The sequence below is a fragment of the Falco rusticolus genome, chromosome 4, assembly GCF_015220075.1.
Source record: "Falco rusticolus isolate bFalRus1 chromosome 4, bFalRus1.pri, whole genome shotgun sequence".
Lineage (NCBI taxonomy): Eukaryota > Metazoa > Chordata > Aves > Falconiformes > Falconidae > Falco > Falco rusticolus.
In genome coordinates, this window is record NC_051190.1 from 98,346,863 (window position 1) to 98,369,997 (window position 23,135).

Here is a 23,135-nt window from a genome sequence, read left to right on the forward strand (position 1 = left end):
ACAAAGTTAAGAGTATCCACGAGGTAGGTGTCCCACCATAGTGTACATTTTGCATTCCGAGCTTTGGATTTAAACCCTATTTCCAGTGTGCAGATAACTTGTCCAGACCTTTCTCCTCTGAAGCAAGATGCTGAAATTCAGCTGTTCTGGACCTGACACTTGTGCTCTTTTACATTCTTCCCAGCAACTGAAACTGGTTCCTGGAAAGTCACCTCTGTAGGCACTACTGCTTCCATTTTCATCTTTAGAAGCATCAGATTCTGAATCACTTATAATTCCCCTTTCAAAAAAGCTTAATTTTTACTTTAGATAGCACAACACGTGCACTGACCTATCCATTTCACACATCTCTCAAATGCCTTGGTTGCTCAAAAAAAAAAGTCTAAGCAACTCATAAGAAAATTTCTTCTCCTGCTCTCCAGCACCCCATTTCGTTTAATGGGCATGAGGGTGTCCAAACTCTCCATCTTCCTACTAATAAAACAAGTTTTCTTTACCAATAGGCTGAACATTTCAGTGATGACCTGCTAAATGATGGGGTTTTTCTCTCTTAGGCTAATTTTCACCCAGTAGTGCTTACATGAGACTACAAAATGATCATTTTTTGTTCATATATTTGCATTTTGGTCCAGTACAGCAATAAAAAGATGACAGACACGCAGTAGATGAGCCCAACTTTCAATGTGGTGTTTGCCCAGATCCAGATAACCTCTACAGAATCAATAGTTCTGAATTCACAGGACAGTGGGGACAGAACTCAAGAGGTCCACATGGTACATCTTCATACCCAAGGCAAGATCCAGAAACTGATGGCATTCATATAAAACCATGAATACCCTGTTCTTGAAACCTGTAACTATTTCTCTGGTAACCTCCTTCCCTCAGTAGATTCCCTCTATCAACCCATGAACATCTATCTGCTTTTGCCATGAACACTGAGCTTTGAGGCATAAGATTTCTGATAAACTGAGTGACATATTTAACAAGATTAGGTTTGAGGGGTTTTTTTCCAGAAAAAACTTTCTCTGAAGCACTTTCCCTGAAAAACACACTTAAGATTTAACATTTTCAGCAACTATTTTCAGTGTCACTAAATTGTACAGACAGGAGTCCATGCTCAAGAGAACATCCCTTCTCCACACTGCAGGGCCAGTCAGGTGAGAGATTACTCCTCCAAATCATGTTTAACAGCTTAGACCCTTCATACACAAGATATCAGAGATTAAATATTGATTTTACATTACAGATATTCATTATCACTAGGCATACTCACTCCTTGTAGCTCAACCAAATTACTACAAAAAAGCCTGGTTTTTTGTATAACATCTTTTTTTTTTTTTTTTTATAACATCTCCTCAACATACTGCTTCCGTTAAATACTTACCCACAGGTCATGCAAGTTTGGCACAGTGTATATGGGCTGTACTTCAGCTAAATCTTCCATGGCCTGTCCAGTTTTGAAAACGTTAACTGCAGACATTTCTTTCTACGCAAATTTCTCTGATACTCCCTATAGTTAGGTGCTTTTTTTTTTTTTTTTCCCACTTTTTCATAAGCCTCATCTCTCATGTTTCTTCATGCTTGGTTCACCAGCATTTCCTCCGAGTTGAAACTGCATTTGGAAATACATTTTTAAAAAGCCAAAACTCACATCTGGAATTGCCTGTATTAAAATTCAAGAATGACAGTTTGAGGAATGAGGTCCTGCTTTTGTCAAAGAACTTACTGAAAAGTTCCATCTAGGTTTCCCTTAAAGCATCTATATGGCATTCAAATGACAGGGACAGTCAGAGTGGGTTCCCATTATAGTCAATAGTCACAAGTATGCACAACCAAGATGCACAGAACTGTTTTTAGATGCACCTAAGCACAAGCTACTCTTCAGAAGTAGCCTAGCATTTTTCCCTCTATTAGGCAGAAAAAATTTGGACCCAAACCTGTAACTTAAACAGCTGAAAGTTCTTTGCTTCTAATGCCAGACTTTTTCCAGTGCCCCAATTTCTTTCTTGTAAGACATCAACTAAATCCCACCTTCTTGTCCACTGTTCTCACCTTCTCTGCTTATAGGTGGAACAGCAACCAACACAGACAGCAGAACCTACACACTAATTTTACACCAGGACCCTGTGGCGTTAGAGCAGAGAGTTTTGTGCAAATCACAGAACGACAGACTAAATGCTGTTGCACTGCACATGATGTGGCATGTGTATCACTGCTAAGATACCTACTTCCTTGACCAACCCCAACACAGCGTTATTGGATAGCACACAGCATACCTAGATCAATGATTCTTGAAATTAGTGATGAGTAACAGTTTCTAATTGGTTTTAAAGGGCATCCTTACTGACTCTGCAGCAAAACCAACCATTAGCTGTCTGGCTTTCATGCAGAATTCATCCAGGTCACTACTTTTTGATAAGCAATTTATCCTGACCTGAGAATACAGCTAAAGTCTACCTGTTAAAATATTAAACATTGCTGTTGAGAGAGGACTACACAGTAACAGTGTAAAGCATCTAGTACAGAAATGAAGTTACTGAAAACTCTTTATCCTGACAGCCTGCACGAGCCAGGAAACAAGTTCTTTGCATCTTGAAACAGTATACAACAAAATTGGTGATAATGTATAAATAAAGATGTCTTGGCCTTAATTATGTTAATGAACCCTTAATTCCAGGAAACAGCTGTACTGCCCTAGATATATTTTAATCTTGTTTTATAAGCCAAAGCAGCAGAAAAATAACATAGTAAGTTGCAATTATGATTCTGATGAATCATTCATTGCACTCAAAAATAAGTTTAGACACAAGTGCTAAATTTACGATGGCTCAGCAGAGCTTTACACTGGAAAAGTACGTTGCTGTGTTAACGTGGGAATCACAAAGAGCACTTTTCTCAGAGAAGGAATAAACCGTTCTAAGACCTTTTATCACAGGGAGAGAATACATGTGCCAGGACAGCCCATAAAGAAATGCTACCTATTCTCCTTAGCACAGCGTGGCCTTACTCTCAAGCCTCACGGGTAAAAGCAGGGATATGTAGTGGTATGTTACAGCCTCCTCCAGATCCCTTGAGGAGTTAATGAGCAGACACAGGAACTAGAATGCTGGCTACTTGCTGCAAAAAAAAAAAAAAAAAAAAAATCAGAGTAAAGGACAGGAATGCTCCTTGTGCTCTCCCCACACTGTCCATCAGTGAAGAGCAAGCAGGCTGACCTTATGAAATCACTTGGAGCAACAAGGTATTCATCAGAGAAGTTCATCTGCTGGAACTCTGCAGCCTGTGGAGATGAGAACAATCTCCCATTCCTTCCCTACCAGGAAAACAGCTTTAAAATAGTTCTGTTTGGAAGCAAGGAAAAGAGGGAAGACAATTGGTTTGGGTTGGTTTTTTGCATCAAATACCTTAAAACAAACAAGCCTGCCACAGGAAGGAAGAACAAGATATGCAGAATCAACAGATAGCTATCCAAATCTCAGACTTGGCATCTGCCAGTTTGATATGACTCACACAGACAATATTTCAATTAACAGAGGTTGGAAGGAGTTTAATATTTTAGCCACTACAAGACCCATGCCACATACTGTAAATACACTTAAGTCTACTACAGTCTGACGTGCAAAAGCATCAAACTGAATTCTGGGTTATGTCAGGTATGAGAATTTGTTTCTTAAGAAGCCTCTTCAGGAGTCTACTCATGCCACAATGGGCTACAACTCAAAATGAGCAGAAAATAAAAAAAAAAACCACAGGGAAAAACAACTCTCAATTTAAAACATCTAATCACCTTCTACACAAGGCCCTATCCTAGTCCCTTACCAATTCTTTGGCTAAAAGAAAATCAGACCAACCAGAGTGAAGAGGGCCCTCCACAGTGAGGATGCACATCTCATTTTTTTCTGCAAATAAAGCACTTCTGAAGATTTGCTCAATCACTGCAGTTTGTCTTTATCACAACTCAAAACACGACTGCATAAAGACAACAAAGTTGATATTCAGCAACCCAGCTATGAAAGACACATCAGGCAAGACGTGGTGATGTTTTTGCCTGTGGGTGGCAGTCAACTCTCAACACTTCCCTGGTGCTGTTTCAGTGACCCCATGTAACCATATTAATCAATTAACATGTTATGATCACACGTCCACGTGGCAGCAGAAGGTCAGTAATTTTCCCTTGTAAATAGATTTTTTCCCCGGTGATTACAGCAGTTCTATTAAACAAAAGAGAATCATGTCCCCTGCAAAGAAACATATTTCATCCCTGCCCGATACAAGTTTCTCAGGTTTATCACTAGAATACCACCACACAAATGGCTAATTCAGCATTCAATATGGTGATGGAAACTTTGGTTTGCCAGTGGTTATAGGAAGATGGCTTAAATTGCTTAGGCCATGGCGTCCTAAAGTAAAGTAGCTGCTGACAGGTAAAGCATCTGTTCTCTTGGCAGCTGATCAGCACTGAGGTCCCTTCTGTCGAACCCCTTTCCCAGCCTTCTAACTTTTCTTCCTTTGCAGTCCTTCTGAATGTTAAATTAAGTGTCAGGACAGCCATCTTTTAACCTGTCTACATGGCTAAAACTTAACAGGTTGGGAACATGTACCACAGTAACATGATCCATCAGGTTTTTTTTCTATAAAATGGTGATTTCATTTATTTAAAACACCCTGACTTCTCAGCATTCCTGACCCAAAACAAACAGACAAGCATGTTTATAGATACAGGGGTAACTGTAAAAACACAACCAAAGGGGGAACTGATTTTGCCAACAGCAGAGGAGAATAAATAATGACACATTTAGACAGCCAGGAAAATGGAATGCACAGGTAGTAAATGGAAAAAAAAATATAAAAGGCAGCAGTCTCATTTACACATCTGTTTATGTAAAGAGACTTATCTCAAACACACATTTGGCCTTGTAAGCTCTCCTGCCATTTCTTTCTAAAAAAAAATAAAAAACCCCAAAACTCACAAACTGCAAATAAAAGGTGTTATACATAGCAAAATGTTAGAAGTTCAACCCTCAAAGCAGTCCAGTCTTCCCCATTGCTGACATTCTGCAGCTGCATGAAGTCTGAAATTCAAGATTAAGAAAATAAATTTGTCCATGAGAACACAAACCATTAGTGTGTCCAGTCAACTTGCTCAAGAAGCCAGCTACGATTGCTAGTGTCCCAGTAGCCCAGAGACAGCCTGCAGAGCTTCTGTGGTGACTTACACAAGGCTGTACTACCACAGCCTAGTCCTGAGCACCCATGCCACTCAATCACCTTCCTAATTATGCCAGACCTGCCTGGTTTGCCTGCTTCAACTGCTTCACAGAAAACCAAGCCCATCTATTTACAAGTCTGTGTTAAAATTTTAGCATCAAAGACTCTGGATGATTACACTAACATTGGAGTAAATAATAACATAATACTACTGCCAAAGAACAAAACCAACACATAATTAAAATATAAAGATTATGGGCATATAAGCAACAAAGAACAGTAAATATTATTAATCTGATAACAGGCTAAGAGCCATAGCAAAAAAGAAACTGAACCAATATGAAGCAGTAAGACATAATAAATCAACCACACTAATTGCTAACTATTTACATACAGTTATCTTATTGTTATCTTACCATTTTTAGTCAACTAATTTTTTCACAAGACATACAAGAGCAGCCTGTCTGATAACACTAGCATAAAGTTGGGAGAAAGATTTTAATTAGAGAACCACTGCTAAAAATTCTCACTGCAGAGAGATTCAAAACAGCTTTGCAGCAGAAAATGCAGATGATCAGTATGGCTTTTCTCCACACATTATGTCATTTTGTGTACAGAATATGGAAAAACCAGTTAACAAGGCATTGGTGTATTAGCTCTAAAACAGTTGCCATTTTAATTTACTACCTTAAAAACATTTATTAGGAGTGAAGATAAACTTAATTTCTTTAGTGTGTTCATTAAGTCTTCAGCTTCTGCTAGCAAAGCAAAATTGAAGCCATCAGCCACTTAGAGTTTTCTTAGCTTTCACTGTTCTCCTGATATAGTGGAAATCTGTCATATGTTCCCTTAAGTAGTTCTTGATCTTTAGAAATAATTGCTATCAATGGGAATAATCCCAGAGAGAGATCTGGGAAACAGCTTCTTACAGCTTTGTGGGGAGTAACACCCAAAAATAAAACTATTTATGGTATGAAGAATTATACAGAAACCCTATTTTAAGAAGGTATCACACACAAAAGTTCCAACAGTTCCATCCGAAGACTAATGTTACTACCTGGAATTAATTACAAGGAGGAAGAAATTACCCTCAGATATAACCTGGTTCTGAATTTATTAGCAGCAGTCTAATGTATAAACAATATATGCCAGTTTCTTGTATTAAACAAGATTGCTTGACAATATGTCTGAAGTGAAACTATATTGTAGACTTTGCCAGTTGGTAACTTTCTAAATACAAATGCAATAGGCCATCAAAGCAGACACAGGAACTAATCTACTTTCTTACAGGCTGCAAATCTAATCTATAGCAAGGTCTAAGTTTCTTATATAATTACATTTTCTATTACATAGTGAGACAAAAAGATATGCTGCTACATCCTTCCTTGTAACTCTGCCATTCGAAAAAAAAAAGGTCATAGCTTTTAAGCTTTGAACTTCACTAGCAATATTTAAGGCCATTAAAATTACTTACATTCCTATCATAAATATCAGCCTAAATTTCAGAACTTTGACTTTGTCAGTACAGATCATTATTTGCAGCAGTTCAACATACTTTGATACTTGCAGAAGGCATGAACTACAAGAGAAAAAAATGTACCTACTCATATATAAGCTGAGTTTAGCACATGTGTTTTTCCTATCTTTCCAGTGTTTTATCCCCCTCCTCACAACAGTTTTCCAGTTACCAAGTCTCATGGACAACTTCAGCAGCAAAACAGTAAAACACAAACACCAGGAAAAAAAAATCTATCTATCCAGGCTTTCCAATCAATTTTCTGCAGGCATGCTTTACATCTTTCCCCCTCCTTCTCTCACTAGATGCCCTAGCACTTCCCAACTGCGACATGCTTGCTCCAGTAAGATATAACCCGTCACGTAAAAAAGTAAGAGAAAGCCCCCGCACTCACTCTCCTTAAACTGTTTCTAGAATCAATTGGTTGTGAATCTCTTGGTTCTAGAATCTCTTTTGTTGTGAAAGATTACCAACAGCAACCAGTACAACCCATGGCAAAACACACACACACAAAAATAATCCACATGCCATCCTCATCCAGTCTTTTCTCCCTGCAGCAAGCTTGCGCTACCAAGCCATGCAAGAGCTTGTACAGCATGCTGAAACTGAATTAAGCCAATGCCACAAGCCTTCTTTCTTGTTCCTAATGTTCCAAGTAGTTTCAGAAAATAGTAACAGAAAATTGACAGAGACAGGATGCTTCTCAGTTCCAACTGCACATAAAATATATGCCTAGTTTTGTGTTTATTTCAGTCATCTTCCTGCCCTGTTGACTTCAGCTTGATACTAAATGATAAAAAAAACAGATGATACTTGTGATACTAGTAGTACGGTAAGAGAAAGTGTGTTTGTCAGTTATAGATAGAGACTTCACACTATTCTGGAGAATAAAGATGTGTTCAAAGAAGGTAATAAAAAAAATCAGACATAATAATTCAAGAAAATATTGTTGAAACTACAAGAAACACATTGCATCTACCAATTCAGGTGTCTGTCAGTAGTTCCCTTGTCACATAGCAAAGTTCCTGGGCTGAGAAAGTTACCTTGCAACAAATTCCATTTGTTTTCTTCCAGGTTGTTTCTGCTTGCAATCATTTTGTACAACAGAATACTGAAAGCAAAGATAACTTCTCAATACAAAGAATAGTATGTCCCATTGATTATTTCAGGGGAGGGAGAGGGGCTTAATTTCTTCACCTTCACATGTCTGCATATAGACAAGGTTTCTGAATAAAAGGAAAGGAACAGACTACAGAAAGCAAAAAATTCTCCCAGGATAATCTTAGTCTCTACCCAGGTGATATACACAGATTATTTAGAGGCCACTGTTGTGGTTTAGGCCAGGATAGACTAAACACAGAAGTGAATTACTATGCAATAACTGAATTCATGTGGAAGAGTCTGGATCTTTATTGCCTCTGGGATAGGAATGATTATTAATGCACAGAACACCACAACAAGAGCTGTGTTCTCCAGTTTACCCCACAGACAGTTTATAACAATCCAAAGAGACCAACATTTTTAATCATTATTTTAGTCTTACCTCAGCCTTTCTTCTTCTTTCTTACGAAGGCTGAAATCTCGTTGAACCACCTGGAGCACATGCTCTGCTTCTTCATCAGTCAAGCCAGAAAGATCCAGTTTTCTCCCCATTATATACTCTGTCCTGGATATAACTAACTATGAGGAATATCTGAAAGCAGAAACAATAAAAAAAAGTAACATAAATTTAAAGCACTGACACTTTTCCCAAGTGTGTTGAAATGACAGGCACATCTGCCCAACAATTAGAAAGTTGCTACCATAAACATCAGAGAAGAAAATCACAGAATCATTTAGGTTGGAAAAAAACCCTTAAGATCATTGAATCCAATGATTAACCTAGCACTGCCAAGTCTACCACTAAACCATGTCCCTAATCACCACCATCTACAGGTTTTTTTAATAACTCCAGGGACTGTGACTCAACCATTGCCCTGGGCAGCCTGTTCCAATGCTTGTCAACCCTTTCAGTGAAGAAATTTTTCCTAATATCCAATCTAAACCACCCCTGGCACAACTTGAATGATTCATTTTAGAATTATTTTTCAAGTTCCATGCACTGAAAGCAAACATGCCCAATTTAAAAATAAATGCAAAAGATAAATTATCTAGGATATTAAATAATATTGCGGGAAGATCTCAGTGTTGTCCTCCACAAGAAAAAACACACTAACTCAGGTGAAATCAGGTTTAGGCATTTATGATTTTATGCCATGAGTTTACAAAACTTTGCAAAACACAATCCCCACGACTGTGTATGAGCCAAAAACATACTCTCCTGTAACACTCAAAAATATTTTGTACTACCAACTAAGAAACCTGGAACTATTTTAAGACACCATAAAAAAAAAAAATAAGCATATACCTTTCAAACATTTCCCAGACTGACTGGAAAAAGATTTAGATGTCACCACAATATCATTATTCCCCCTTTCTGTGAAGAACAACAGAGGCGAAAAAGTAGTAGTCAGCCTTATGAAGAAGGTACTATAAAGTTTGAACTAGAGCTTGGTCCACTTATTTCATTAATGAATTATCATAAATTTGTTCCAGTTTATTTTCATGTGACTTATTAATTTTGTTGAATTTCACTAAATTTAGCTCTTAATTTCTGTAATTTGATTTATGTAATTATTTGGGCAATCATAAAGATGTCCATCTCCACATTGAGTTACAGTTTCCAAAACATCACACAGTTTTTTCAGCTCTCTTATGAGCTCCTAGCAATGTACATAATAATTACGAACACAAAGAAGTTATCACATTATACCAAAGAGGCAACTATTACTGCCTCTTCATCCATGTTAAGTGTCAACTGAATGATACTATGTGAAATACAAACTGGTTCTGTCTCAGAAAAACACCTCTAAGCAACACTGCTATGGCATACAATTAAGTGCTCCAAATAGAAGGGGGGGGAGGGGGCAGGAAACTAACACTATTTTCTAAACATAACAATTAATTTGCTACTTAGATGATGATGGGGGATGTGGTTGGTTATTTTTTGTTGCATTTGTTTGGGGGTTTGGGTGAGTTTTATTATACAATATTTACCTTCCTCCAACCATCTGGTTGCAGGTTCTCAAACAAACAAAAAAAAAAAGCAACACCACATGGAACTAGGGTATTGCTCATTTTTTTTTTCTTTTGGTTAGACTATCAAAGTTTAGAACATACTCTTCATTCAAAGAAACAACACTTCAACAAAAACAAGCCAACAAAACCAAGCAGATGGGATAGAAGCTTAGGTGAAATAAAGATGGCAAGATTCCTCCAGTGAGACACCTGCTTATCACACAGCTAACAAAGGACACAATGGAACAGTATGTTCTGGTTTGACTCTTCAGGTCTGCTACGGAAGTTGAAAAGGAATATCAACAATGAGTTAATAAAGGCTATAAAAATGTACTTCTAAATAAAATTACCCCCATTTTTGTAGAAAGATGTGTCACAAAACCAAAGAACTATACATAGTCTTCACTAATCCCATTTGCAAGGCCCAGAACATACGTTAAAATTGAAGGTTGGCTAAAATATAGTGAGGAACGACTGGCAAGACTTTCTTCCATCCCACACGCACGTGTAAGTCTTTCTGACATTTTCACCAGAATGTTAAGAATTTCCCCTGTACCTTCATCTACAGTCCTTGTACCAAAGCCTTGCTGGGCACAAGCAAGCACAAGAAATGGCGAGGCAGGGCTTACTGAGGTTACGCTTACACATTGCAGCTCAGAGACAGAGTAAGCAGTGCCCTGCGACATGTTCTTCTGTTCAGGCTCTAGGATACCTGTCCAGCTCTTCCCTCACAAAGCACTCCAAGTGCAAAGGCCTCTCTGACTTTCTAAAAGCACAGAAGGGCTTCACTTCAGGAAAGGCACACCCGCAGGGAAATAAGTAGAACTTTTCCAATTAACTTTTTTCACACCCATACACTTCACGGGAGAAACACAGGATATAAAATAGTTTTATTTCCTCTTAGTTTAAGCAATTGCTGGAGCCAGTAGACATGCCTCCATGGTAGGGCCACAGTGGTCCAAGACACAAAATGACGAAGATACTAGGAGATCAGAGATGCCATTCCAGTTGTTCTCAAGCATCAAGTTAACAACTGTAATTAACAATGTCATAATAAGTTCTCTCTTCAAGTCTTCATCAAAATGCTTTTGGAAACGTTGTCAACATTAGCACTGTTTTTCATACATACAATCTGTGGTCCCCTGGTAAAGAACATTATCCCTTTGATTCAGCCACCACTGCTGACTGTGAGCATATATTCAAAGGGGGAAATTTACCCCTAAATCTGGGGTTAACTGGACCCCCATCCAGTTACCAGAGGTAACGTCACTACCTCTGACTTTTTGGGGGTTGGCAAACGCTTAATTTCAAATATACATATATTTCAAAATCAGCACTGACTTTAATTTTTGTTTTTCATGTGGTTTATTTACCTATAAGACTCTCAGTCTGCATTCTAATATTACATTAACCTCTAAGGAACTTGTGTGGTTTTTCCCAGGAAATAATTTTTCATCACATTACTAAATCACCTCTGATCTGGGAGTTATCACAGCAGTTTATAAATATTTATAAACAATGCTCAAATGTCTTTTTTTCAGTAGATCTCGATTACACATTTTGGAAAGACACAAAGGCAAATCCTCTAGAGGAAGTGTAACAAGCTACATTTGGGGGGGCAAGGGGAGACAACCAAATAGTTTTTCAGCCTAAAGTAACTTCTGGCCTCAACTGAAATAACTTAAATGAGGATGTTCAGGTGTTTGCCTTAATGAGTAAACACTTCTTTGCTAAATCTCAAACCGAATACAAAATCTAAGCTTTCAGAGATGTTACAAGGAATAATATGGTTCCCTAAACTCCTGCTCAACAAATTAACACACTTAACAGGAAAGCCTAGGCTTACAATACATGATTAAGCATTGTTTGAGTAATACTCTAATCTTAATACTTCTTACAGTCTGTTTTAAATCCAATTAAAACTTCCACATTGAATTTTTTTTTTTACTTTAACCTTTACAAAAAAAAACCCTCCAAAAAAACAACCACAACCCCCCACACACAGAAGAACAAGCAAATAAAATGTTTTTCAAGAAACGCAAGCAATGCTTCTGAATTTTAAAATGAACAAGAGCATCAACACCAGAAATGAGGGCAAGCAGTGTATTTCCTAGTCACTCACATGATAGCTAAGCTGCTTGTACCTGCAGTCTCAGAAGATTAGCATTACAGGAAGGTGGGGAGAAAACCCACAAACTTTTTTATTTTTTTAAGTACCAACTAACATTTAAAACAGATTCTCTCCTTGACAAAGAGCCACATTATAAAGCTAATTATGCAAGTGCTCATACCAAGTATAGTACAACACAGACATCTTAGCTTTATGCTGTAGCAAAGAAATCAACACAAGCAAGGCTACATCTGGAGTGCTGCATCCAATTTGCGCTCCCCAGTGCAAGAAAGATACAGACTTACTGGAGTAAGTCCAGCTCAAGACCATGAAAATGATTAAGGGACTGGAGCATCTTTCACAAGAGGAGATGCTGGGAACACTAGGCCAGCTCAGCCTGGAGAAGAGAAGGCTCAGGGGTGATGAGCTTTACAGTGTGTATCTGGAAGAGATCCCTCCAATAACCTGGCACTATAAACAAGAATATCCTAAAATTCTTTCAATTTCTGAGTAAAATTTTTGATCAAGGTTTCCACAACACAGAATTATTTTTGCTTTAAAATGCTGCTCCTGTGCACTGATGAAACCCAATATCAAAGAGTCCAACCCCACTATTTGCAACTGGAATATTTCTATAGAATATCTTTTCCTCAAATGCTCTCAGCTTTAGTCACCAAACTAAACACCAAAGCTTTTCTACTCTGTTCTGCTAGTCTACCACTTCTAGTATTTTCCAAGTAGAAAATAAAGAAAAAAACTCCTAGTAATTGTATCCCTGCTCTGTCACCAACAAACTCATCTTTACTTCTTTCAGTAGTCTGTCAAGACCTAAATAATACTGTTCAATCCATCTTGTCATTATACTTTGGCATTTGACCAACTTTTGCAGAAGTCTTTAGTACCTTAAGAAATCCTTTCTATAATCTTATTGGTGAATATTTTGCCCTTTTAAATCATACAATATAGTCACCTTTCTATGCCAAAAAGGAAGACAAGCACTTAGTCCACAACAGAGCTCCTCCACCACAGTTCATAATTTAATAAGTTTTGTTTATTGAACCTCCAAAAGGAAGGGATTGCACTGTCAGCACAAGTTAATTATGCTAAGTTTTTTAATGTAAATGTCACAATACCTATCATATATTCATTATATAATGTCACATTAGTGACAAAAATGAGGTCTGAGTGTTGAAAGCGTAAAGGGGATTCCTGTGTTTTGAATTGTCAACACACTTGAACAGAACAGACTTTAGCCAAAACATTTAGAGAACACTACTGTCTAAAGTAATTTCTACTACAGCTAGCACATCACTAAGTCTAAAATGAGGCAAAATTAATATTGCTTATAAATTCCTTAATGTTTTTTAACCTCCAAGAAAGTCTAGAAGCTGCATTAAACAACACTGTGGATATTCTTCCCTTTTCACTGGAAATAAACTAAAGTCCCAAAATAACAAGAGGGAAAATACAGTCATCAGAAACACAAAGCCACCTATTTGGGTGAAAAATTAAGCATGGCTCAACTGACTTCAACACAAGGACTTGTATTTGGTGTGCCACATTTTAAATGAGATGCAAAACAAGATCTCAAAGAGGATGCTATTCTTTGCACCCACACCAATTTCAGCTGAGATTTACTACACGTATTTCCTGGTCTATAGCCAAAGCAGAAAATTATCTTTCTTTCAGCCTAGTACTAATTTTATGTGAGATTTGTTTAGAAAACCAAACAGATTGCAAGTTTCTGAGCAAAGTTAAGTTGATTTCACTGGAAGGGTGCGTGGGAGGGGGGTGAAGCAGCAGGTTTTTAGAAGAGCCATGAAGTTTACTTGGTTCCTTCTAGGAGAAATCTTCCTTATTAATGCAAATTACTGCAATAACTGTGTGTACTTCTTGTCTAGAAGACTGCCAGATATACTATAATGGGGGACATTGTAGATCTTAAAGGTCAAAGGTTAATACCGTATGGTTTTAAATTTTAATCTATTTAGGAAATAAATAATTTTGCAGTCTTCTTGCTTCTATATTTTACATCATTTTAAGTACTGAATATGAAATAGCAGAAGTAGAAAAGCCCCACTAAAGTCACATTTTATTTTAAAATGGCACGTCTCACCTAAGAATGGCTCTCCCCCAGAAGCAGAACACAGCATATTAAATTGTTTCTAAAAAGCAGAAGCAATTTTATTTAAATAGCAAAAAAAGCTCTTTTTACAGAAAAGACTAAAGAATATACCAAAGGACTTTATTTCTGTCATCTACCTTTCACAGATTAAAGTAAAAAGTCAATCCTAACAATAAGTCATGACCACTTTATACCTATGTATCAAGCCTACAACAGATACACAAGTATAAATCCCATTGGGAATTAAAACTGAGATAAAACCCCCAAATTCGTTGACTGGAATAATCTTCTCACTGGTAACAGCGAACTCTTACAGAAAGGCTTACCCAGAATTTGGCCCTTACAGCTGCTAAAGATCGTAGGTCACCTTGCACACACTGTTAGCATGCATCTCACTCCGCTGGCTTTCTAGTTACCGTACACTCTCATTTTACTTCAGTCTCATTTTCCATTGTTTATGCTGAACTAAGGCAAATCACATTCAGCTCTATTTTCTCTATTTAGTAGCAACTGCCTTTTGGAAGAATGCGTAGTCAAGATGATGGGTCTGACAGTATTCTGATTGTGTGAGACTGACTGTTTTCCTTCCTGAAACAAGACAGACAGCTTGGAGAAAAAGACAAAACAGGAGCAGTAACACACTGACACGCAATCGTACCTTGGATGAATGAAGGCACATGGAAAAGCAGCTACTCTAAAGCATGAAACACAGCTCATGACTGTAATGGACTGTCAACCAACCCCAAGGTGAACCATCACAGGTCAGAAAGAAAGCCAGCACATGCACTTAGAGCTTGCAACTAATGCAATCTGAAATCTTGCACATCTTGTGTGTACAGACCGCAAGGGCTTCCCTTTGGATGCCCAACTTAGCAAAGCGGGGCTCAGAGATTACTGCTGTGTACCCAGGCTCCCTGCACAGAGAAAACAGCAGCCGCTGAACAGTTATGCCCCTTCTTCCACCTTTCCATCAAAAGCCAAACCAGAATGCAGCTGGCAAATCACACTTCACACTGTATAAGCATGAGCCTGTATGAAGAAAATACTAAACAAAAAGCTCATTTGTATTCCTACCTCTCTACTCAGCCTTAGCTCAAGAGTGAAGACTGCAAAAAGACATTCACCCACCTGTCTTGCACTACACAGGCCACTTCTTTCTCCCAAGACATCTGTCAGTCTCACCATTTCACAATCAGTGGCCCTCAAATGAGCTACACACATTGAAAGGAGATGAAAGAAATAGCAAATCCTTCTCTGTTCCTTGAAAGAATTGATGGCAGTTTCTGTCTCATTTTAAGAGGCAGGCAGACAAGGGAGTACTCACTTTACCTGTGTAACAGTAATATGTGCACCCAGGAAAAGGCTATGTTAAGCCTAGGAAGCTCCAGCATTTATCTCCCTCCTTGTGGAAGAGCATGTGAGAGAACACAACTCAGGATATTCCTGTGCTCAGATGTCAATGTCCTGTTTTCCCACACAGGTCAAAGAAACTGAAGGATACAGAAGGTCCACTACCATATGAGAGCTACAGAGCAGCATGTGACAAGTAAGCTTTCTAAAGCTAAACATCTTCTCGAGTACCACAGCAGTCACTATTTAGAAGAATAGCTAGAGAGGCATATCCTACAGCTAAAATCAACAAACTAACCCAGAAAACATCAGTTCACCAAGATAACTCTTGCAAGTTCAAGATGCCAAAGCATCACTACTATGTAAAGTGGTGGCAACGTTTCTCATGAGTTATTCATACCTTTAATGTGGGGAAGAACACACCGAGAGAAAAGGTGAAGTTTTTATAGAACCTCAAACAGCTCCAAAAGCACTACACATTTTAATCTGCATATAAATTTGATTTTCAATCTCAATAATACAGGCAAAAGTGTTATATTAAGAATCTTATCATAACTTGAATGCCATATTGGATCAACCCATGCAAACTACAGCGGTAAACAGTTAAGTGGACTGCTTGACTGCTACCAAAATATCCATAATATAGAATCCAATATGCAAACATACCACAAGCATACTTAAAATATACTACACAATAAAAAGATTTTTTCCCCCACATGTTGCACTAATTGATACCCTGTATCCTTCTTACTAAATATCACTCATCACCATATCCTTAAGTTTGATCCAAGAACTAACCTTTGATTGAGAGACTATTTCTGCAAGACTGGGACAGAGACAGAAATTATATTTTGAGAGATAAGAAAATGCTTCCAACAGCAGTTGCCACAAAGAGGCAGTATTCTGCAGTGCTGCCAGATGTGAAAAAAATTAATACAGTAAAACACTTAATTCAAACTACTGACAGGAACCCTCACTGCAAATTACTGGATTTTACAGATTACCAAGTAAATGAAAAAAAAAAAAACCCCAAAAATAATTAATTTCATAAGACTGTGCCTTTCACATTCACTCTGACATCTGCAAAGCACTTCTAACCCTGATTTATGCTGGAACAAGCAAGAATTGTAAGAGATACAATAATGGCATCTGTAAATCCACATGTCCCATTTTACTGAGACTTTGTGATGAGCTGTAGTTGGCTGACACACAACTTACACCCCATGCACGGAAAAAAAGGGTTTCAGAAGCAGGTTGCCTTTGAATTGTTTAGATAAGCATTTGTTAAGAGACATAAAACAAGACTAAAATAGAGCCAGAGCTGTAGAAAGCCTCTGAAAACCCTAGTAGTTGGGTTAATCTGTCAGGTGGGGGAGTTAATGGATTAGTTTGTTGACACTGGGACCTACTCTATGCTTAAAAGAGGCTCTGTTTTGGACCTGAGCTTGACTACTTTTTCTGTGTTGACACTGCACAACATGGATATGATCTGAGCTCTGGCCAACTAACACAAACCTGAAGTTCTGGATCCCAAGTTTATACAAACAAGGAACATTTACATTCAAGCACAAGACACAGTCAGGCACTTTCTGGAGTTCAAAGGCCAGCCTCACTGTCAGGTTTTGTCTGCTGGTTCACTTATAGCTGTATCCAAACCGGTGCAGCCTCAGAGCTCCTTTAGTTTAAACTAGGGAAGCAAAGCAGTTCATCCTCTTACAGGTTTAGAGGATCATCCAACCAGCAGAGATACCTTGAGTCCCACAGAACCTATTATTTGATCAACTTAAGGTAAGCTACATCTTTAGGAACTAGCTAGGACTCCTCTGTACCTTAAAAACTTTTTTTAAAATAAAATAAAAAAAAGCATTTCCCTTTATCAGGGCTCACTCTTGAAGACTGAAGTAGCATTAGCAGTACACTGAAATAACATGCTCCTTTGATAAGTCTACATGAAGAACATCAGCTTCACCAAGAAAAACTCCTATTTCTAGTCGCTACATTAGCTTCTCCCAATTTTTAGATTCCCAGTATCCTTTATAATAGGCCTCTGGACCTTGATACAACATTGACACCATCTTCCCCTCCAGTTGAAAGCACAATCTCAGGTATTCTTCACCTACCACAACTACACAACTGACATATTTCCACGGCGGAGGTGCAGTTCACTTAATCATGTGTGGAACCTGAGTCCACAGTATCTCATCCATTGATTCCCCTCTTTTTGACCTGCGACATTACCTTGGAGCACAAAACTGAAGCCTGCTTATTAAACATTAGAAGGGTGGGGAGTGTGTGTGTGTGGAATAATCTATCTGATCTTGCTCTAGATGTGAACGGCTTTCCTCTCACTTGGGATTCAACCCACAGGTTTTGTGCTTGAGGTGATTAACATACATGCAATTTTTGGCACTGTCTTTTAGATCAAGCCCCACTGAGATTGTAAAAAGCAAATCACCAGATTATACTTTTTAGAATCCTCTCCAAAGCTCTTTCAAAAAACCTGCTGTTACTCCAATTCATGCACTATGGTTTAACTTAAATCCAATTCATGGTCTGTCAAACAAATGTCAAAGCACTTATGACAGCTGGATGCAAGCACTGAGATAACTTCCAGAAAGTGACATTCAAGCACTCTGGGGATGGCCACTGAGGGGCAGAGGAATCAGTTTTCTGAATAGGAAAAGCAGGAGTCACCCCCTTGCAAGATTAACAATGGTTAAAAAATAGCTACACTCAGCAACTTGAGGTATTTGAGGACAGTTAGCTGCACCTCTGTCAGCAGCACTTAAATCATGCACTGAACATCCATGCTGTAGCAATTCACAATAATGGTACAAATCAGCACTTTTCTATTTGGATTGCCCTGTGACACAACTTCCTGTTCATACAGCCCAAAAGGGACAGAAGAAACCCACATTAAATGACCTTCTGTATCAGAAGTAATACCTAATAAGCAAAGAAGCTCTTCTTGTATTAGTTTCAGGAGAGACAAAAACCCCTCACCACAACAGCAGAACAGAAAATTTACTCTTCAAGTTGTAAACACGCTTTGCTTGCTTTCCTTTCCAGAAGGAAAACAACAGATTATGCACTGCCTTCCTCCAAGAACAGAAAGTTGGTTTACAACGGCAGAGCCACGTATTATTCTGCATGGAGCAGTCACATGGAGGGTGTGGGGGAAGGAATTGTTTAGTTATTAAAAAAACCCAAAGATTTCAGGCTGTTTCCTGGCTTCAAGACTCATTAAAGCCAGTGGGAATGCCATGGATTTTAATAGCATTTGAATGAGGCTCTATACTTCAGACTGCTATCACAAGGCAAGACTACATCTCATTTCCTACAGTAAATAATCTTAGCACCCTTCAAACAGATTTGATCCAAAAACTATGGCTGCATTAATCTGTTTTATTCTTCTCCATCAGTAAGCAGCATATGTTGCAAGGAAGAATCCAGAAAAAAAGGTTTTTGCAACTGCTGCAGAGCAGAATTTGAGCTTAGGTCTTCAGCAGTAGGACAGGCTAGTTTCCTTCCCGCCTGCCAGCCAGCGCCAGAAAAACTCCGGAAGTCTACTTAATTGATTACCGTGAGTCAACTTGAGAGAATGCCATAGAAAGTGTCTCATCTTCAAGATTAATCTCCAGAGTAGTTAGCTCCTCCACTTCAATAGGTAGTATTTCATTTAGAGATGTACTTTGCCTTGAAGAATGCAAAATTAATTTCCTATGGTAATGCTTTATATCTTAAAACAATCAGTAGATAGTAATGACTGCAGTAATCTAAATACCAAACACCATATTCATTTTTCTTTTATGATCATCAATTGATCAATAGGTAATAGGAAGTAACAAGAGGTCTTGTTTCCTTTACTCAGCTCAGGAACTAATGGGTCAGTAAAAATTTGCAAGATAAAGGTTTTTGTTAGGATAACATTCTCAAAAAAAGAAAAAAGTGCTCTGCTGTTGAAGTTCAACACTTACTGGACTGGAAGTCTAATGTGTTCCTGTTCCCAGAATATTCTTCATAAGATCTAAAAATTTGCCATTATTGCAATAATGCCAATATTAGCTTTTGACCAGTCAAACCACTGCATCCTTATACTCTGTTCATATACGCTAAAGCTGCAAGGCAATTCATTAAACTGCTTTCCACTACAGCGTGCTTTATTTATTTATTTTCAGGACATAAAATGTCACGTGATGTTTACTTTCTGAAAATGCATTTTTTTAAAAACGTAGCACAGCATTTTTCTATAAGATTGTTAAAATAATAATAATAAAAGAGGATAACACATTTCAACTTGAAAGTTAAATAGCAAACAGGTCACAATCACTAGTCTTTACCATATGAATGACAGAACCTACTAGTGTGCCAGCCACATGCAAGAGGTCTTCCTCTTGGGTTTCTGTAAATTCATGTAAAGTTTGGAGACAGGCATCTTTGCCCAGTCTCACAAAGAGATACACAAAACTAGACCATGGCTTGAAAACTTACCAAATTACACTGTATTTAGCCCTTCTACAAAGTTCCCTGTTTATGCTATAAATAAAGGCCAAGTTTCTTTGGTAACCTGAGCAACAGTATGGCGTGCTTTGCTCCACGCTGAAATACAGCGGCTATCTTCCTCCTCCCTTAAATCCAATAACCTTCTTTTGAAACTAAGCTGCTATAAATCTCTGAATAAAAGAAATATGGACCTGGTTTATTTTCTGTCTGTCAGTGGTTCACAGGTAAGCCAGAAGCCTTTACTATCTCTAAGAATTTATCTAGTAAATTACCTACCTGGTTCCAAAAGGAAGGTGAATAAAGCATTCCACAGAAAGGCTGGATTAGTCCACTCAAACAAATGAAAGGGTTTTCTCAAAGAGAAAAATTGTCCCGATGGCTTTCATGGAACTATATGCAACTAGTTTCCTTCAGCTTGTCCAACTCTGCAAGGGCAAGTTAAGATGGTTTACATTGCCAAACAGCAGTTTCCAGTCTGATAACAGTAGGGCATATTAACGTTGGCAGCAATAGAAAGGAGTCACATTTTCATACGGGGTACTGTTTATGAACAATAATGCATTTCGTATATATAGCTCCTCTTCAGCATCACTCATGCACAGGGTTTTTTTTCCTTTTTTTAAGTACGAGCTGATCAAGTGTTCTGTTAACTGCAACTTTAAGCAGGAAAGGTGAATTCCTACTGTGCTCGTGCACTTGGGTATACCCCATATAATCCAAAAACCTGGTTTAGTAGTCAGGCGTAGCCCACTAAGCTGTATTCATCAAGTTGGGGTGAAAGCAGGAAACAAGCCCAGGAAAAAAACTTAAAAAGTTTTAGCTTAGCTTTCTTGATCTTGTATGACTCCTAGACAGCGCTGGTTCAGATGAAGACAGTCTGTTAGAAAGCATTAACCTGTATCAAAGGGCAATATTGCATCTTCAGCCTGCTGCTGATTCAAGTGATGCAAGTCCTGGCACTGGGGCAGTGCTCTGTAAGTATCCCTCACCCTGGTAGAGGCTACTGGCATGGAATTCTCACTAGCAATTAATGAATCACAGCTGCTGAAAATTATACTCTCCTGTTTGTAATTGCTATATACATTGTACTAAGTTACCTGACAAATTCCACAGGAAGGCTACAGAATTGCTGAGTACATTTTTGGATGCTTGGGCATAATGCATCAGTAAATATGCTCCGATACAATCTGGTACCTGAGTAACCATGGGTAAGGCAATAGCCTGAGGGACTGCATACAAGGTACAGCACCTTCTGCTTTTGACACAGCTCTGTTCATTTTTTTAAGCTAGAAATAAACAGCAAACATCACCATTTGACACTTAACTGCAGGGACAGAGTCAGTGATCCCAGTACAGTTCACAGGGAACCGCTATCACCATTAATAAGCAACTATAAAAACCTGTCTGTCCAGCTTGATGACAGGTCCCTCAAAGTTAGAAAAATGTTTGGTGAAGTGAGAACTAAACCAACTTTCCCTCCTTTCTCTCTCGCCTTCCAGAAAAGGGTTATCAGAAGAACGCATAAAAGCTTTTATTGCCAAAATCCATGCTGTGCCTATTCTAACAAACTCCAGGCTCCATAGCAAGACAGCTACCAGCATTTTCAGAAATGGTAGGCAAGGTAAAAATTTTAGTAAAATGGTAGGTATAAGGCCAAAAGAATAAGCACCATTTGTCAAAAATAGATCACTAGATACAGTTAACAGCGCTGCAAACATGCTTGAGGGGGGGACGCACACGCGCCCTAAGGCATTTTGCGATCTAATTTGGTTACATTCGCATAAAACACAACACAAACCCCAGCACAACACACGCTCCTACTTAATTAGATTCTCTAAGAAAAGTCAGCCCGAGCCATATGGTATTTTCCTCAGCAGTTACGATAAACTGACCTTGATACTAGGAAAACGCACGCTGCTTCTGTCTGAAGCACAAATTACAGGCACGGAGCGGCGGGATGCTCCCGCGGAACGGGGGCAGCGGCAGCGCCACGCCGAAGCCCTCCGTGCTCCCGGGGAAGTTGCTCTGGAGTAACACGCTCCAGTCATAACCGTAATAATGTGAATAATTAATAATGCACCGCAGTGACAGTGCTCGAATAACCACGCTGTCAGCAGAACACTGCGAAGCTAACCAGGCATCTGTCCGGTAACTAAAAGAAGCCTCGCATAGCGCCGTCGCCCCCGCCCCCCACCTCAGCACACGAGGTCGCCGGGGGGGGCGGCCCGCCTCGGCCCCTGAGGGCCCTGAGGCGGCCCCTCAGCCACCACCGGCCGCAGGACCCGGCGCCCGGCCCCGCCCGCAGCCCCTCACAGGGGGCAGGGGGCAGCCCGCGGCGGCCCGAGCGCCGGCCGCCCCCCGACGGGGCGCTGCGGCGGGCGGCCCCGCAACCACAGCCCTGCCGCAGGCCCGCTCACGGCGCCGGGCCCCGCGGCGGCGCTGCGGAAGCCCCCCCGCCCCAGCCCCAGCCCCTGCCCGCGGGGGACGGCGGCCGCGCCCCCGGCCGTACTCACCCTCGCCCAAACGCGAGGGCTGCACCAAAATGGAGGTGGGCAGGACCTTCCCCGCGCGGGGGGCACGGCCAGAACCACCGCCGGCGGCTGCGCCCCGTCGCTCATGCAAGGAAGGGGCTGCGGCCGCCCCGCGCCGGCTCCCGGCCAGCCACCTGCGCCGAGCCGCCGGGCACAGGTGCCCCGCTCCCGCTCGCCGCTCCGCACCGGCCAGCGCAAGACGAGAGCCTGCAGTCGCCGTCTCCTCCTACCGCCGCCTCCTCCTCCTCCTCCTCCTCCTCCTCCGCCTCCTCCTCCCCTACCGCCGGACGCGCCACCGGGTGCTGCTGCGGTGCCGACGGCGGCAGCTCCCGCCGCGCCCCCGCCGCGCACCGGCACCTGCCCGGGCGCCGCCGGCCAATCGGCGCGGAGGGGCCGGGCGAGGGGCGGGCGAGGGGCGGGGGAGGGGGGGGGAGCGGTGCGCGGGCCGGCGGCGGCACGGAGGCGGGGGCGCGCTCCCTCGTTCCCGCGCACCCGCGGCTTGCTGCTCGCCCCTGAGGCGGCACGCGGTGCTGCGGGGACGGGGCTCTGGCGGGTGCCTCGGGGGCGGCCCTCAACGCCCGGCCCTCAGCGCACGGCCGAGGAGCGGCGCGGGGGCTGCCGGGCGGCGCTTGCCGCGGCGGGCGTGGGCGCGGGCCGGGGCGGGAGGTCCTCTGA

General features: G+C 40.5%; 1 protein-coding gene across 5 annotated transcripts in view; it reads right to left on the bottom strand.

The window, feature by feature from the left end:
• Positions 1-22,750, bottom strand: part of LOC119147047 (myosin VIIA and Rab interacting protein) — a 237,156-nt gene extending 214,406 nt beyond the window's left edge. For 2 of the 5 annotated variants that reach the window (XM_037385505.1, XM_037385504.1), the window contains exons 1-2: positions 22,443-22,746; positions 8,268-8,417 (exon numbers count right to left, since the gene is read on the bottom strand). In XM_037385505.1, coding sequence (XP_037241402.1) covers positions 8,268-8,377 — 110 coding nt within the window. In that variant the 5' untranslated portion in view covers positions 8,378-8,417; positions 22,443-22,746. Of the gene's footprint in view, positions 1-8,267; positions 8,418-22,442 lie in introns of all 5 variants that reach the window. The other 3 variants (XM_037385508.1, XM_037385506.1, XM_037385507.1) reach the window with 2 other exon arrangements.
• Between the last annotated feature and the right edge of the window lie 385 nt (positions 22,751-23,135).